At 45.4% G+C, this 16,207-nt stretch overlaps 1 protein-coding gene across 10 annotated transcripts in view; it reads right to left on the bottom strand.

Annotated features, from left to right (window-relative positions):
• SON (SON DNA and RNA binding protein) overlaps positions 1-16,207 on the bottom strand; it is a 169,111-nt gene that overhangs the window by 68,529 nt on the left and 84,375 nt on the right. For all 10 annotated transcript variants that reach the window (XR_012241795.1, XR_012241796.1, XR_012241797.1 and 7 more), the window contains exon 4: positions 15,998-16,164. Coding sequence is in view for 6 of the 10 variants with exons in the window: in XM_073617170.1 (XP_073473271.1) it covers positions 15,998-16,164 (167 nt within the window). In the remaining 4 variants the exon portion in view is untranslated. The remainder of the gene's footprint in view (positions 1-15,997; positions 16,165-16,207) is intronic.

Raw genomic sequence — 16,207 nt, 5'->3', positions numbered from 1 at the left:
TTACCGCCGTTACACAGCGGTCACGGACATTCCAGGGGGCGCACAGGAGCACGATTATGGGAGGACATCATAGTACGCCCTCCCAGAGCTATCCGACCGTCATTTCACTATGGCCCGGTCTATAAGTGGTTAAGGTGTCTGAAAGGCAGCGAAATGCAAGAGTGCTAGGCAGCCCTTACCTCCATGGATAAGAATTTTTTATTGCTTTTTCCTGTGCGAATTTTCCTGCCTTATTTCGATTGTACCATGCTATGCTGTTTTTATTTGTCTCTGCTCTGCCCTTATAGTAGAGCTAACCCTCAAACTGTAACCTTATTAACAGAAAACATGTTTAGACTATGCAGACAAACAAGCAGTAAAAACACTTTAACCAGTTGCCAACCAGACGCCGCAGTTATACTGTGGCAAGTTGGCTCGGCTGCGTGAATCGACGTATCAGTACGTCGGCTCGTGCACTGGCTTTTGCGTGCCCTCACCGCGGGAGTTTGCTCATGGGTCCAGCGGACTCGATGTCAGCCGGCCACCCGCGATCGCGAGAGAGAGGCAGAACAAGGATCTGCCTTTGTAAACAAGGAGGATCCCCGTTCTGACAGGGGAGGAGAAAGATCATCTGTGCCTAGTGATCAGGAACAGCGATCTCTCTATTGCCAGTGAGCCCACCTACCTGACAGTTAGAAAGCACCTCCCTAGGGAACACTTAACCCTTTGATCACCACTAGTGTTAAGCCCTTCCCTGCCATTTATATAGTGATCAGTGCATTTTTATAGCAGTGTCAATTAGGGTCAGATTTGTTCGCCGCAATGTCGCAATCTTGCTAAAAATCACAGATCGCCACCATTACTAGTAAAAACTAGTAAAAAAATCTTCCCCCTATTTTGTAGACGCTATAACTTTTGCGCAAACCAATATACACTTATTGTGATTTGTAAAAAAATATGTAGCAGAATACATATTGGCCTAAACTGGTGAATAAATGTGTTTTTTTATATTTTTTTTGGATATGTATTACAGCAGAAAGTAAAAAATTGTTTTGTTTTCAAAATTGTCGGTGTTTTTTGTTTATAGCGCAAAAACTAAAAATCGCAGAGGTGATCAAATACCATCAAAAGAAAGCTCTATTTGTGGGGGAAAAAAATGGGACATCAATTGGGTACAGCATTGCACGACCACAAAATTGTCAGTAAAAGTAACACCGTTCTGTATCACAAAAAATGGCCTGGTCAGGAAGTGGGTAAATCCTTCCAGGGGTCAAGTGATTAAACAAGCTTTCACTCATTTCTGTAGCTATAGGCATTGTAGAAAAGCCATCTTCAAAATTCACACTCGAGGCACTGAAATCACATTCCTCTTATTTTCTAAGTAAGCAGAATATTGGCAGCCCCCCTGCACTCTAATCTACAACAAATACCACATGCTTGTAAACTGCTAGAACCCCAATGAAATTTGCCTTTAAAGTCTCTAGCTCACAAAACTAGAGAGGTCAGCGATGGTTTTAAAGCTATTTTACTACTTGTTAAAGTGGAACTACACTGCATCTGAGCACCACAATCCAAAATGCTATTTCATTAATTTTTAAAATAGAAGTATGTGTTTGCTTCATCCTATTGCTTGGGAGCTGCTAGTACACAAAAATATTTGCAGCCCTCTGAGAACAGAACCATTTCTGTTAAAACACAAGTAATTACTTGTGAAAGGAGCTACAGTCTGCACTGGCTTCACATCCTGACAATCTTGTAGGGATACTCCCCCCTTCCCACTCCTGTATTTGATTGATGTTGGCTCTGGGCTGTCTGTGCACTCCTGAGGCTTTATACAGTAGCAGCTGCTCTTCCCCCTCCTCACACAGCACAGATCAGATTGGATCCTTTTACAGACTGCCTCTATCTGCACACTGTGTAGCTGGATGCTATGCTGCACAGCTATTGTCCACGAACCTCACAGGTCAGAACTGCAGCAGCGCAGGCAGCTACACAGTGTGCACATAGATGCCATCTGTAAGCAAATCCAATCAGAGCTGTGTGCGGAGGAGGATGTATTTGCACCCCCATCCTAAGCCAGCCATGTCTATGACACTTCTACATTTTTCCACTTTTTTGCAGAGGTATATTGCGCCTGAGAATTTACTGCTCAGGTGTGCACCTGTACAGTAAGTGCAAGCCTCATTTCCCAGTGAAGGAGGGACAGAAACAGGGGCTGGATTGCTGAAGTTACAACCACTCCCTCTAAACTTTCAAACAGCAAACGGACTGTTACTGAGAACCTACATGAAGTGCCCCTGCTGGAAAAAAAAAAACCAAGTTAGACTTACCGGTAACTTGTTTTCCAGAAGTCTTTCAGGACAGCACCTGAGAGATAGCGACTCCACCCACCGGAAACAGGAAACACCTTCTTCCTCCAAACTTTAAAGGGAGGCGCCTCCCTACCATACCTCAGTTGTAGTAGAGAAGACCTCCGGCCCCGGCTGGAACACATAAACACATACGTTAGTCACAGCATAGTATATACAATACAATAGGGCGGGATGTTGCTGTCCTGAAAGACTTCTGGAAAACAAGTTACCGGTAAGTCTAACTTGGTTTTTCCCAAGGCGTCTTTCAGGACAGCACCTGAGAGGATAACAGAGACTTACCCCCTTAGGGCGGGACAACAGCTTGCTGGACCTTTCTGCCAAACGCCTGATCATTAGCAGATGTGAGGTCCAGCCTGTAATGTTTCACGAATGTGTGAAAACTTGACCAAGTTGCCGCCTTGCAGATTTGTTCAGGGGTGGCACCAGCTCTCTCTGCCCAAGTGGCCGCTAATGCTCTTGTTGAGTGTGCAGAAATTCCTGCAGGAGGAGACACGCCTGCATGCGAATAAGCCTCTGAAATGGCTAGCTTCAGCCACCTTGCTAAAGAGATTTTAGAAGCCTGGCAACCTTTCCTGTTGCCTGAAAATAACACAAACAGAGAATCTGAACGTCTAAAGAGCTTTGTCCTTTCCAGGTAACATAACAAAACTCTTCTAACATCCAACATGTGAAAACAAGTCTCCTTCTCCCCTACTGGGTTGGGGCAGAAGGTCGGAAGTACAATGTCCTGAACACGATTTTGTACTGAAGCTACCTTTGGTAAGAATTTCTGATCTGTTCTAAGTATAACCCTATCTGGGAAGATAGATAAATAGGGTTCCTTAACCGATAAAGCATTAAGCTCACTGATCCTTCGTGCAGAGACCATGGCAATCAGAAACACAGACTTAAAAGTGAGATATCTAAGTGGCGCTTCTTCCAAAGGTTCAAAGGGACTCCTTGTTAGAGCCTGGAGGACTATCGACAGATCCCATTTGGGAAACAACCTAAGTGGTGCTGGTCTGGATCTCGTAAGGGATCTGAAAAATCTGGTTACCAATGGATCTGAGGCCACAGATCTTTCTAGGAACACTGCTAGCGCAGCCACCTGTACCTTCAAGGTACTAACTGCTAGTCCCTTGTCAGCACCAACCTGTAAAAATTCCAGAATGGTAACGAGACTCCCTGGGTCCTGGTCAGATGAATTACACCACGTATTGTAAACCTTCCAGACCTTGGAATAGATATTTCTAGTCACCCTTTTCCTACTGGATAATAGCGTAGAGATTAACCGGTTGGAAAAACCTTTGCTCCTTAAGAGCTGCTCTTCAGATACCAAGCAGTGAGCGCCAAAGTGGCTACCTCTGGGTGATTTACCGGTCCCTGAAATAGTAAATCGTGCCTGAGGGGCAGATGCCAATAAGGCCTGACCGCCATTTTCAGAACGGTTGAAAACCAAGCCCTTCTTGGCCAAAAGGGCGTGATTAGGACAACCGGTACCGTTTCCCTTTGAATTTTTCTTAATACTAAGGGAATTAACTGAAATGGGGGGAAAGCGTAGCAGAGATGGAATCTCCATGGATACGCCAAGGCATCTGTTCCTAGTGACCCGTCGTGATTGCTTAGGGAAAAAAATTGCGGAACCAAGGCATTCTCCTTTGAGGCGAACAGGTCCACCTCTGGCAGCCCCCACTTCTCGACAATCATGGCGAAAACCTCTGGGTTCAGCGACCATTCTGCTTCCCGAATGGGGTTTCTGCTCAGGAAATCCGCCACTCCGTTCAGGGATCCCTTTAGATGGACTGCTGATAACGACAGCAAGTGTCCTTCTGCCCAACGGAGAATGCTCATGGCTAGTACTTGCAGCGATTTGCTCCTTGTACCTCCCTGCCTGTTTATGTAAGCCACTGCCGTGGCATTGTCTGTTAGTATTTGAACATGCTGGGCCTGAAGCCCCTGAGCAAATGACTTCAGAGCCAAGTCGATCGCCCTGAGCTCTCTCCAGTTTGAGGACTTGGTCGCCTCTTTCCTGGACCAGTTTCCCTGAGTGAAACCTTTTTCTAGGTGGGCTCCCCAACCCCAGGAACTGGCATCGGTTGTCAGCCTTTTTTCGATTGGAAAGGCCCAGACCAACCCCTCCGATAGGATATCCTGCCTTTTCCACCACCATAGTGACCTCTTCACTCGGGTTGGAACTCTTACCTCTGAGTCTAGGGATTCTAAATTGTGATCCCAAGATCTCAGAAGAAAAGCCTGCAGATGTCTGAAGTGTAGTCTTGCCCACTGAACAGCTGGCATTGACGAAGTCAGAACCCCCAGGGCTGACATGACCAATCTTACCGTCAGCTGCTGGTTGGTCTGCAAAAAAGACACTGTATCCTGGATTTTTCCTTTCTTCTCTGAAGGAAGAAAAAAATTTTTTGGCTTACCGAATTTATTATATACCCTAGAAACCGAATCTCCTGAGATGGTTCCAGGGAAGATTTTTGGAGATTTAGGATCCAACCTAGAGACTCCAAATGGCTGCATGCTCTGCTTAAATTGCTCCTCAGCTCCTCTCTTGAGGGGGCGAAAAATAGCAGATCGTCTAAGTAAGGAATTACTGCGATTCCCTGAAGACGCAGCGGAGCTAGGGCCTCTGCCATTACTTTGGTAAAAATTCGGGGTGCGGATGATAGCCCGAAGGGTAGGGCTCTGAATTGCAGATGCTGAATTCTGCCTTCTAACCTTACCGCCAACCTGAGAAACCCCTGGGACTGGGATGAGATTGGAATATGCAGGTATGCATCTTTTAAATCCACTGACGCCATGAAACAACCTGGAGTCAGAATATTTCTGGCGGTGAAAATTGAGTCCATCCTGAACCTTCTGTATTTGATGGCTCTGTTTAGTGGCTTTAAATTTAGAATTAAACGAAATCTTCCTGTTGGTTTTTTTACCAGGAAGACATGCGAATAGAAGCCCTCGTGCCATTCCTCTGGTGGCACTGGGATTACTACACCCTGTTGCATTAGTTCCTCCAGAGAGGATTTCATGGCCAGGGCCCTCATTGGATCTCGAGGAGCATTTGTTACCAGAAACCTTCTTGGGGGGCTTCTGGCGAACTCGAGAGTATAACCCTGCGAGAGAGTGGTCAGAATAAACTGATTTGTAGTTATCACTGACCACTGCGGAAGAAACTCTCGTAATCTTCCGCCGACCCGCAGAGATGAGTCATTGTGAGTTTTCGGCCTGTGAAGGAGGACGGAAGAGAATTCCACCTTTGCCCTTCGCCTTTTGCGCAGACCAATTTTTCCTCCTGCCCTGAAACTTACTTTCCTGCTGTTGCTGCTGAGTTTTTTGAGGTCGAAAAAGACGTTTTGGGGTCTGCTTTTTCTTTTTGACCGGAAAGGACTTCTTCTTATCGGCAGTTCTGTCTAGGATATTATCTAGATCTGGGCCAAAAAGAAGGTCACCTGAAAAGGGGATACCACAAAGTTTACTCTTTGAAGCTGTATCACCTGGCCAGGTTTTTAGCCATAAAGCTCTTCTCGCAGCATTTGCTAAAGCTGCAGACCTAGCTGACATCTTGATAGCTTCAGCCGAAGCATCAGCAATATAAGCAACGGCAGAAATCAGGGTAGGAAAGGAATCTAAGATCTCCTGCTTGGGGGAATCTGCCACTATATGAGATCTAAGTTGGTTCACCCAGTATTCCAGATTCCTGGCTACACAGGTTGTGGCCATTGCTGGTTTTAAATTGCTCATGATTGATTGCCATGATCTTTTGAGCAAAAGATCCATGCGTTTGTCCATTGGATCCCTTAGAACACCCATGTCTTCAAAAGACAGGTCTGTGGATCTTGAGACCTGTGAAAAGGCCGCATCCAACCTGGGCACCTTATTCCACACCGCAGAAGGGTCCTCCTCAAAAGGGAAGCGCCTTTTGTGGGCTCTGGAAAAAAAGGGCTTTTTCTCTGGATCTTGCCATTCTTTAGTAATGGCGTCAGAAATGACCGAATGAACTGGAAATGTTCGCCCCTTAGGCTCATTTAACCCTGCATACATGCGGTCATGAAGAGATAACTCCTTCTTTTCCTCACTTAAGCCAAGTGTAACATGGATAGCCTTAAGGAGTCCGTCTACCTCCTCTAGGGAAAGCTTAAATTTGGAAGGAGCCACCTCCGCTTCCTCACCCTCCTCCTCCGAATCCTTAACGGAAGGAGTAGGGGACTGCTCTTCCCTGATAGGGGGGCCTTCAGGTAAAACTTCTACCATGGGGAAAGAAATAGAACCCTGGGAAGCCTCAGAAGTGGATGGCTGACTAGCAGCTGGATTAACTAAAGAGTCACGAAAAGTCTGAATCGTGGCGTATAGTTCCTTCTTTACAGAGGCAACCAGATCATCACAAACCGAAGCTGATTCCTCCTTAACTAAAGAAGTGATGCATGTACTGCATAAGACTTTTTTCCAATTTTCTCCCATTTTGGCCCTGCAAGAAGGACATCTCTTTTTTGGGTCAGAGCTTTTAGCCTGTGAGAGAAAAAACAAAAAAGGGAAAAAAACCAGGGGACCTTTTAGTGAGACCCGGTCTCAGCTACACAAGAATCACCCACAGGTGCACTAAGAAGAAACCAGTCAGCCTCCAGTGCCCAGACAGGCCCCTTGCCACTAGGGGGTAAGAAAAAAGAAAATAGACCAAACCCAGGAAAAGGAAGAAAGGCAGACTTAAACTGCTGCTCCTACCTGAGCTTTACTGGCGCCTGTGCCTGTCCCCACCGCTGCAGACGCTGAGTCCTCCATCTCTGGTGTGCAGCTCTCCACCTGTGGCTTCATATGCCGCTTCCGGACTCCCATAGTGCATCTGCACCGGACCGGAAGCGGAAGTAGGCGCCAGTTCCTGTCCTCCCTCCTCCCCTCTCGCATCCACGCCGGAAATGACGCTTCTGCTGACCCAGTGACCCGCCTTGTCACTTCCGCCGCGCCTGCCGGCCAAAAAAACATGGCGGCGGCGCACGCGCACCGCCGCTCCTATGACCGCGCGGATCACCGGGTCTACGGCTCTCCCCGAGCACCAGGAGGGGAAGAGGAGCCCGATTGCTACCGCTGCCAAGGCTTGGGTAGGCCGGGAGGACAGCGGGTCTCCAAAAAGGAGGAAAAATGAAAAAGAAGCCCTGTCTCCCAGGCATCTGAGAGACCTTGACTCCCCTTCAAAAAGATGTTCCCTCCGGGCCGGAGGAAACACAAAAACTGAGGTATGGTAGGGAGGCGCCTCCCTTTAAAGTTTGGAGGAAGAAGGTGTTTCCTGTTTCCGGTGGGTGGAGTCGCTATCTCTCAGGTGCTGTCCTGAAAGACGCCTTGGGAAAAGGAAGGAGGAAAGAAACAACAGCTGATACATGACATTATTTAGTCTATCCCACACTTCTTTAATATGCAAAGCAAACAATCAACCAGCCATATCCATGCTTTAGTTTGCTGAGAAATCACTTTGAAAAACACCCCCTAACATTTCTGGCCAAGGGCATCTTGAGTAAGGGCAGGTGATTTACATAGCATTTACTTCCTGGAATCCATCTGCCCATGGCTCAGGCAAAGAGGCAGGAAGGTAGAAAAAAACCTCATCCCCTTCTGAAGACTCCAGGGATGTATGACATCATTTGCCTAGGCCTGGAATCCAGGAAGTAATTGAAGAAATGTTAAAAAAAAAAATAATATGTTTAAACACAAATGAGATACTTTCCAATCTACAAAGTGGGGAAAATATTTAATCCCCTGCAGATTAAGTTTGCTCACTTACAAAGAAATGAAGGGTCTATAATTTTTATCATAGGTGTATTTTAAATGATAGAGACAGAGTATCAACCAAAAATGCAGAAAAACACACGATACAAATGTTATAAATTGAGTTGCAGCTCAGCGAGTAAAATAAGTATTTGATCCCCTACCAACAGGCCAGGACTGGCCATAGGGCATACCAGGCATTTGCCCGGTGGGCCGAATGTTCTAAATTCGATCCCATGCCTCCACTCCTCTCCCTTCTGTCATCTTCTTCCAACTCCAGGGGGGCGAGGCAATGCCCAGCAAGCACCAAGTATGTGTGTGTGTATGTGTATATATATATATATATATATATATATATATATATATATATATATATATATATATATATATATATATATATATCTCTATATATAGAGATATATCTCTATATATAGAGATATATCTCTATATATAGAGATATATCTCTATATATAGAGATATATCTATATATATATATATATATATATATATAGATATATATATATATATATATATATATATATCTATATATATATATCTATATATATATAGATATATATATATAGATATATATATATATATATATATATATTTTTTTTTTTTTTTTTTTTTTTTTATTTCAAAATTGTCAATCTTTATTTATAGCCCAAAAAAATAAAAACCGCCGAGGTGATCAAATACCACCAAAAGAAAGCTCTATTTGTGGAGGGAAAAAAAACGAACATCAATTTTATTTGGTTACATCGTTGCATTACCGCGCAATTGTCAGTTAAATTAAAGCAGTGCCATATCGCAAAAAATGGCCTGGTCAAGAATGGAGGCAAGTCTTCCAGAGGTCAAGTGGTTAAACCTGGAAGTGCCCAACAGCTTCTATGGAAAAAAGCCAAGAACTTCCAGCAGGTTATGCTGCAGTTAATATTTAAATCCGCTTTATGCAGCTGAGTTGCAATATGTAGGTGGAGTTAGTATAGCTGTGGCTTGAATGTGGGCGGGGACACAGGGGGCCCCATGATCTCCTATTGCCCTGGAGCCCCATGAGTTGTCAGTCCGTGCCCGGTATGGGCTGCTCAATCTAAAATGCCCGGGCCTATTTGTCCCAGTGCGAGCCTGCCTACCAATCAACGTTAAATCTGGCTCTCACAGACTGGCTACAGTATGTGCTCATGTGGTACACAGATTAGTCCTGTCAATTTAAGAAGGTGCTCCTAACGACAGAAAATCGTTCTTCAAACCTCACCATCATGGACAAGACCAAAGAACTTTCAAAAAAGGACATTAGGGACAAGATTGTAGACCTGCAAAAAGCTTGGTGAGGCGACAACTTGTTGGAGCGATTTTTCCCTTATCGTCTTTCAGGACAGCACTTGAGAGAGTGACTCCTCCCCTTGCCAACAGGAAACACCTCTTCCACCAAACTTTAAAAGGAGGCTCCTTTCCACACATTGTCAGTTTTTGTGTTTCCTCCGGAGGGAACACTTCGTGGGGAAGTCAGGGCTCTCAGGTGCTGTCCTGGGAGCTTAGGTTTCCTGGTTTTTTTTTCATCAAACACTTTTTACCTCATGAGAGCTGTTCCTCCCATTCCACAGCTGAGGTGAAGTGCTGCTGGCTGGGCTCCCTCTCCCTCTTCATATGGGCTCAGGGTGAGTCCGACTGTCGTGGGCATCGCTCCTAGGCGGCGGCAAGACAGGCGGTGGCCGTTTACTATATTTTTTTCTCAGGTCCACCGCCTGTTGCTCATTGCACCGCCGCCATATTGGGGATGGCAGCGGGGCTCCATCCGCCGGAAGTGAGGCATCCGGAGGGGGCGGCGCCCACAGAACAGGCGTGCGGCGTCATTTCCGCCGGAAATCGCAGAGGGAAAGGGGAGGAACGGGGCTGGTGCTTATTTAGCGGTTCTGGTCCGGCGCACAGGCGCTATTGGAGTCCGGAACCGGCGTTTAGCCACACAAACACAGCAAGCGCTCCTCGATGGAATCGATGGCGGCAGCGAGTGGGACAGGCACAGGCACCAGCAAGGCCCAGGTAAGGTGCAGTTGTATACTGTCTTCCCTGTACTGTGGGGTCTCTCTCTCTCTATCCCCCCCCCCCCCCCCCCCCCCGGTGGCAGGGGCCTGTCTGGGCACATAAAGCAGTTAGCTCTTACTGTGCACCTGTGGTGAGCATCCTTGGGTATAGGACAGGTTGTCTCACTGGGATGGTTTCTTCTTTTGTCTCATGGCAGGCCAAGAGCTCTGATCCAGTGGCAAAAAGAAAATGTCCTTCATGTAAATCCAAGCTACCTGAAGGATGGAAGAAGACGTTATGTCAAGCTTGTATTGATTTGCTAGTTAAAGAAGAAGCTTCTTCCGCTTGCAGCGACTTGATTGCATCAGTTAAAAAGGAACTTGATGCGACTATTCAATCATTTCGCTCTTCCCTAGCAAACCCATCCCTGAGTCAGCCTACTACCTCACAGTCCTCCCAAGGCTCACTTATAGTCCCGGTGATGGAGACTGAGGCATCTCCTACCCCAGAGGGACATTCCCCCTCTCAATCTGAGGATTCTGATGAGGGTGAGGAAGGAGAAAATTTACCTTCAAGATTTAAATTGTCTTTAGAACAGGTAGATGGCCTGTTAAAAGCAATCTATACCACACTGGGTCTGGAGGAGGAAAGAAAGGAGTTATCTCTGCATGATAAAATGATGCAGGGCTTAGCGAGCACAAAAATCGCAATTTCCCAGTACACTCTGTTATTTCTGAAGCTATTAAGAAAGAGTGGGCAGAGCCAGAGAGAAAGCCTTTCTTTCCCAAAGCCTTAAAAAGGCGTTTCCCTTTTGATGAGGATCCAGCGGCGGTTTGGAACAAAAACCCCAAACTAGATGCCGCGTTTTCCCAGGTCTCGAGGTCTACAGATTTGGCATTCGAGGACATGGGGGTGTTGAGAGATCCCATGGATAAAAGGATGGACCAGCTACTAAAGAGGGCTTGGCAATCCATCATGGGAAATCTTAAACCTACTATGGCAACTACAGTGGTATCCAGAAATATGGAGTTCTGGTTAGAGCAACTTAAGGCCCATATCTCAGCAGACTCACCAAAACAAGAAATTTTGGATTCATTTTCAACTCTGTCTGCCGCTGTCGCATTTATATCGGATGCTTCAGCGGAATCAATTAAAATGACAGCTAGATCTGCTGCCCTAGCCAACTCAGCCAGAAGGGCTCTGTGGTTGAAAACTTGGCCGGGGGACGCGGCATCCAAAAACAAGCTGTGTGGGATACCGTTCCTGGGTGACTTGCTTTTTGGACCTGATTTAGATGCGGTTCTAGATAGAACTGCTGATAAAAAGAAGTCTTTTCCCATCAAAAAGAAAAAGCAGCCAGTTAAACGGTTTTTTCGTTCCCAAAGGGCTCTAGAACAAACCAAACCCCAGGAGAAAAGAAAAAATTGGGCATCGCAGAAGGGTAAAGGCAAAGGAAATGTCCTTTTCCATCCTCCTGCAGCCTCCGGTAAAGCACAATGACTTGTGCGTACCAGTGGGGGGAAGGCTTCAAAGTTAACTTCCCCTTTGGGCCAGCATGACAGAAAGTCTATATATTTTGGACATGCTGTCCCAAGGTTACAGGATAGAGTTTTCGGATCGCCCGCCAGAAAGATTCTTTGTAACAAACCTACCAAGGGATATAACAAAGGCTCTGGCCATGAAGAACCTTTTAAAGGATCTGAGGCACCAGAGGGTAGTGATACCAGTATCCCCAGAAGAACAGGGTCAGGGTTTCTATTCACACATCTTTCTGATAAGAAAACCATCCGGAAACTTCCGTCTTATCCTCAACCTAAAACCCCTGAACAAGTCAGTCCTATACAAAAAGTTTTGTATGGACTCAATTTTCACGGTCAGAAACATTCTGACAAAAGATTGTTTTATGGCATCAATCGATCTGAGGGATGCTTATCTTCATATTCCTGTAGCACCTCAGTCCCAGAAGTTCCTGAGGTTTGCGGTGAATATGGGCAAGGAGATTATACATCTTCAGTTCAGGGCCCTTCCCTTCGGCCTGTCGTCAGCTCCTCGTATTTTTACGAAGATAATGGCGGAAGCTCTCGCCCCTCTTCGACTCCAGGGGATTGCGGTAATTCCATATCTGGACGACCTCCTCTTTTTTGCCCCATCCAGGGAAAAGTTGCAGGAGGATTTGAACAGATCCCGCAGTCATTTGGAGTCACTAGGGTGGATAGTGAATGTTCAAAAATCAAATTTCATCCCAGCTCAGCAAGTACTGTTTCTGGGTTATTTGATAGATTCAGTGGAGCAAAAGATTTTTCTCCCAGAAGAGAAAAAGATCAAGGTCCAAAGGGTAATAACGGCACTACAAACAAATCAACTGATTTCAGTCCGAAAGGTTATGTCGGCTCTGGGGACATTAACCTCTTCAATGCCAGCCATCCAATGGGCAAGGCTGCATTTCAGGACTCTCCAGAGGTTCCTTCTAAGGACATGGAACCACAGGACGGAGAGTTTGGATACAAAAGTAAAGATTCCCACCAAAGTCAAACGTTCACTTTGGTGGTGGAAAAGTCAGGTGGTACTGCAAAGAGGTCTTCTTTGGTCTTTTCCGACCGGGAAAGTGGTCACAACAGACGCCAGTTTGCAGGGATGGGGGGCCCACATGGGTCAAGCCTTAGCGCAGGGAACATGGTCCCAGTTCGAGGCCCAAAGATCCTCAAATTGGAGAGAGCTGAAGGCAGTTGCCCTAGCATTAGCTTTCTTCTCTCAAAACCTCATAGGTTGCCATGTCCAGATTTTGTCGGACAATGCCACGGCCATAGCCTACCTGAACAAACAGGGAGGCACAAGAAGCAGGACCCTTCACTTGCTGTCAGTAGAGATTCTGGAGTGGGCGGAGAACCACTTATTATCTCTATCCGCAGTCCATCTAAAAGGCACATTGAACGAAGTAGCGGATTATCTGAGCCGACAAAAAGTTCAGGAATCAGAGTGGTGTCTGAACAGGAAGGTGTTTGCATTAATCACCAGTGTTTGGGGCCTTCCGCAGATAGATCTGTTTGCTTCAAAACAAAACACGCAGCTCCCGAATTTTTTCTCCCTTCAGAGAGACATTTGCTCTCAGGGGATAGATGCTCTGGCACATCCATGGGATTTTCACCTGGGGTATGCTTTTCCTCCATTTCGATTAATCCCTCTAGTGTTGAGGAAAATACTGGAAGAGAGAGTATCAATCATTTTGATTACTCCATATTGGCCAAAGAGAGCTTGGTTTTCCACGATTCTGCAGTTGGCGATCAAACCATGTTGGCATCTCCCGCTCAGTCAGGATCTGTTGATTCAGGGGCCAGTGCTTCATCCAGGGGTAGACAGGTTAAAGCTCACTGCCTGGTATCTGAGGAGCAATTAATGAGAAGCAAAGGCTTTTCAGAACGTTTAACTGCTACGTTGCTTTCCAGTAGGAAAAAGGTAACCAGGGATATTTACGCCAAAGTATGGAAAGTCTATGTTTCTTTCTGTCATTCCGAACATAGGGGGGTTAAAGACCTAGTTTCAGTGCTGGAATTTTTGCAAAAGGGTGCAGACAAGAATCTGGCGGTCAGCACTCTTAAGGTGCAGGTGGCTGCCTTGGGAGTTTATCTGGAGAGATCCTTATCTTCAGAAACTCTGATCATGAGATTTTTCAAAGCACTTTCCAGGTCGAGACCGGTACCGGTGAAGCATTTCCCAAATTGGGATCTCTCGGTGGTTCTGCAGGCTCTGGCAAAAGAACCATTTGAGCCTTTACAGGCCATATCCCTAAAGAATTTAACTTTGAAGACTATTTTTCTGGTCGCAATTACTTCAGCAAGAAGGATTAGTGAACTGCACGCCCTATCAGTAAAAGAGCGTTTTTTGTCAGTTTTTCCTGATAGAGTTGTCCTTAAAGTAGATCCGGGGTTTTTGCCAAAGGTGGCAAGCTTTAGTAACAGGTCTCAAGAGATTACTCTACCAACCTTTTCTGCTAACCCTTCGGGTGCAAAGGAAGAGCAGTTTCACAATTTAGACGTAAGACGTATCCTATTACAGTATTTGGAAGTAACAGGAGGGTTTAGAGTTTCAGATTCATTATTTGTTCTTTTCTCTGGAAACAAGAAAGGCCAACAAGCATCAAAAGCATCATTGGCTAGATGGCTTAAGACAGCTATTTCTGTAGCCTATTCTCAAATGGGTTTATCTTCCCCGCTGGGAATTAGGGCTCATTCAACAAGAGCCCAGGCCACTACATGGGCAGAAAGAGCTGGTGCCACCCCAGATCAGATTTGTAAGGCGGCTACGTGGTCAAGCTACTTAACGTTTGTCTGTCATTACAGACTGGATCTCCTGTCAGCAGGTGATCAGGCTTTTGGCAGAAAGGTTCTGCAGGCTGTGGTCCCTCCCTAGGGGGGTAAGTCTCTATTATCCTCTCAAGTGCTGTCCTGAAAGACGATAAGGGAAAATTCAAGTTAGACTTACCGGTAACTTGTTTTCCTTGAGTCTTTCAGGACAGCAGCATCCCGCCCTATTGTTTTTTCATATATATACTGTGACTAATCATATCTCGATTATGTGTTCCAGTTTGGGGCCGGAGGTTCTCTACTACTACTGACAATGTGTGGAAAGGAGCCTCCTTTTAAAGTTTGGTGGAAGAGGTGTTTCCTGTTGGCAAGGGGAGGAGTCACTCTCTCAAGTGCTGTCCTGAAAGACTCAAGGAAAACAAGTTACCGGTAAGTCTAACTTGAATTTTCGCAAATGGAAGAAATACAAAATAACCATCAATTGCCCTTGGTCTGGAGCTCCATGTAAGATTTTGCCTCATGGGGTAAGGAAGAAAAAAAGTGAAGGATCAGCCCAGAACTACATGGGAAGAGCTTGTGAATGATCTCAAGGTAGTTGGGACCACATTCACCAAACAAACCACTGGTAACAATACGCCGTCATGGATTGAAATCCTGCAGCGCCTGCAAGGTCCCCCTCATCAAGGCACATGTACAGGCCCATCTAAAGTTTTCCGATGAACATCTAAATGATTCAGAGAAGAATTAGGAGAAAGTGCTGTGGTCAGATGAAACCAAAATTGAGCTCTTTGGCAATTAACTCAACTCGCTGTGTTTAGAGGAAGAAAAATGCTGACTATGATCCTAAGAACACCATTCCTACAGTAAAGCACAGAGGTGGAAACATTATGCTTTGGGCGTGTTTCTCTGCTATAGGTACAGGCTGACTTTGCCGCATTGAGAGGCCAACTGACAAGATCATGTAGTATAAAATCTTGGGTGAGAACCTTCTTCCCTCAGCCAGAACACTGAAGATGGTTCCAACATGACACTGACCCAAACATACCAGGAAGGCAACAAAGGCGTGGCTCAAGAAGAAGCACATTAAGGCCATGGAGTGGAGAGACAGTCTCCAGACCTTAATCCTATAGAAAATGTATTAGAGGGAGCTGAAACTTCGAGTTGCCAAGCAACAGCCAAGAAACCTTAAAGGATTTAGAGAAGATCTGTAAAGAAGAGTGATGTGTGCAAACCTGGTAACCAACTACAAGAAACGTCTTACCCCTGTGCTTTCCAACAAGGGAATCTCCACCAAGTACTAAATCATGTTTTGCTTGGGGATCAAGTACTTATTTTACTCACTGAACTGCAAACTCAATTTATTCAATTTGTATCATGTGCTTTTTCTGGATTTTTGGTTGATATTCTGTCTCTATCATCATTTAAAATACATCTATGCTAGACCCTTAGTGGGCAAACTTACAAAATCTGCAGGGGATCAAATAATTATCAAAAATCAATAATTATTTTTTCCACTGTATACACATACACACAGAAAATGTATTAAATATCTATACAAATTTCTTAAAACTAAAATTTCCATACCTCTGTAAGTTCTTGAATTGTAACGCCATATGTCCTGTGGGTAGTTTTCTCATCAACAGGTGCAGAGGGTGCCAATACTGGCTTCAAACTTGCTGGTAAGGGCATACCAGCCTTAACACACATGGCAGCTGCATTAGCTTTGGCTATTTCCAGAAGCTGCGCTTTGTCTAAAAAAAAAAAAAAAAAAAAAAAAAAAAAAAAGTAAATTTT

The sequence above is a fragment of the Aquarana catesbeiana genome, linkage group LG02, assembly GCF_042186555.1.
Source record: "Aquarana catesbeiana isolate 2022-GZ linkage group LG02, ASM4218655v1, whole genome shotgun sequence".
NCBI classification, from domain to species: Eukaryota; Metazoa; Chordata; class Amphibia; order Anura; family Ranidae; genus Aquarana; species Aquarana catesbeiana.
Note: the sequence above shows the minus strand (reverse complement) of the source record. Positions and strands in the feature narration are given on the sequence as shown.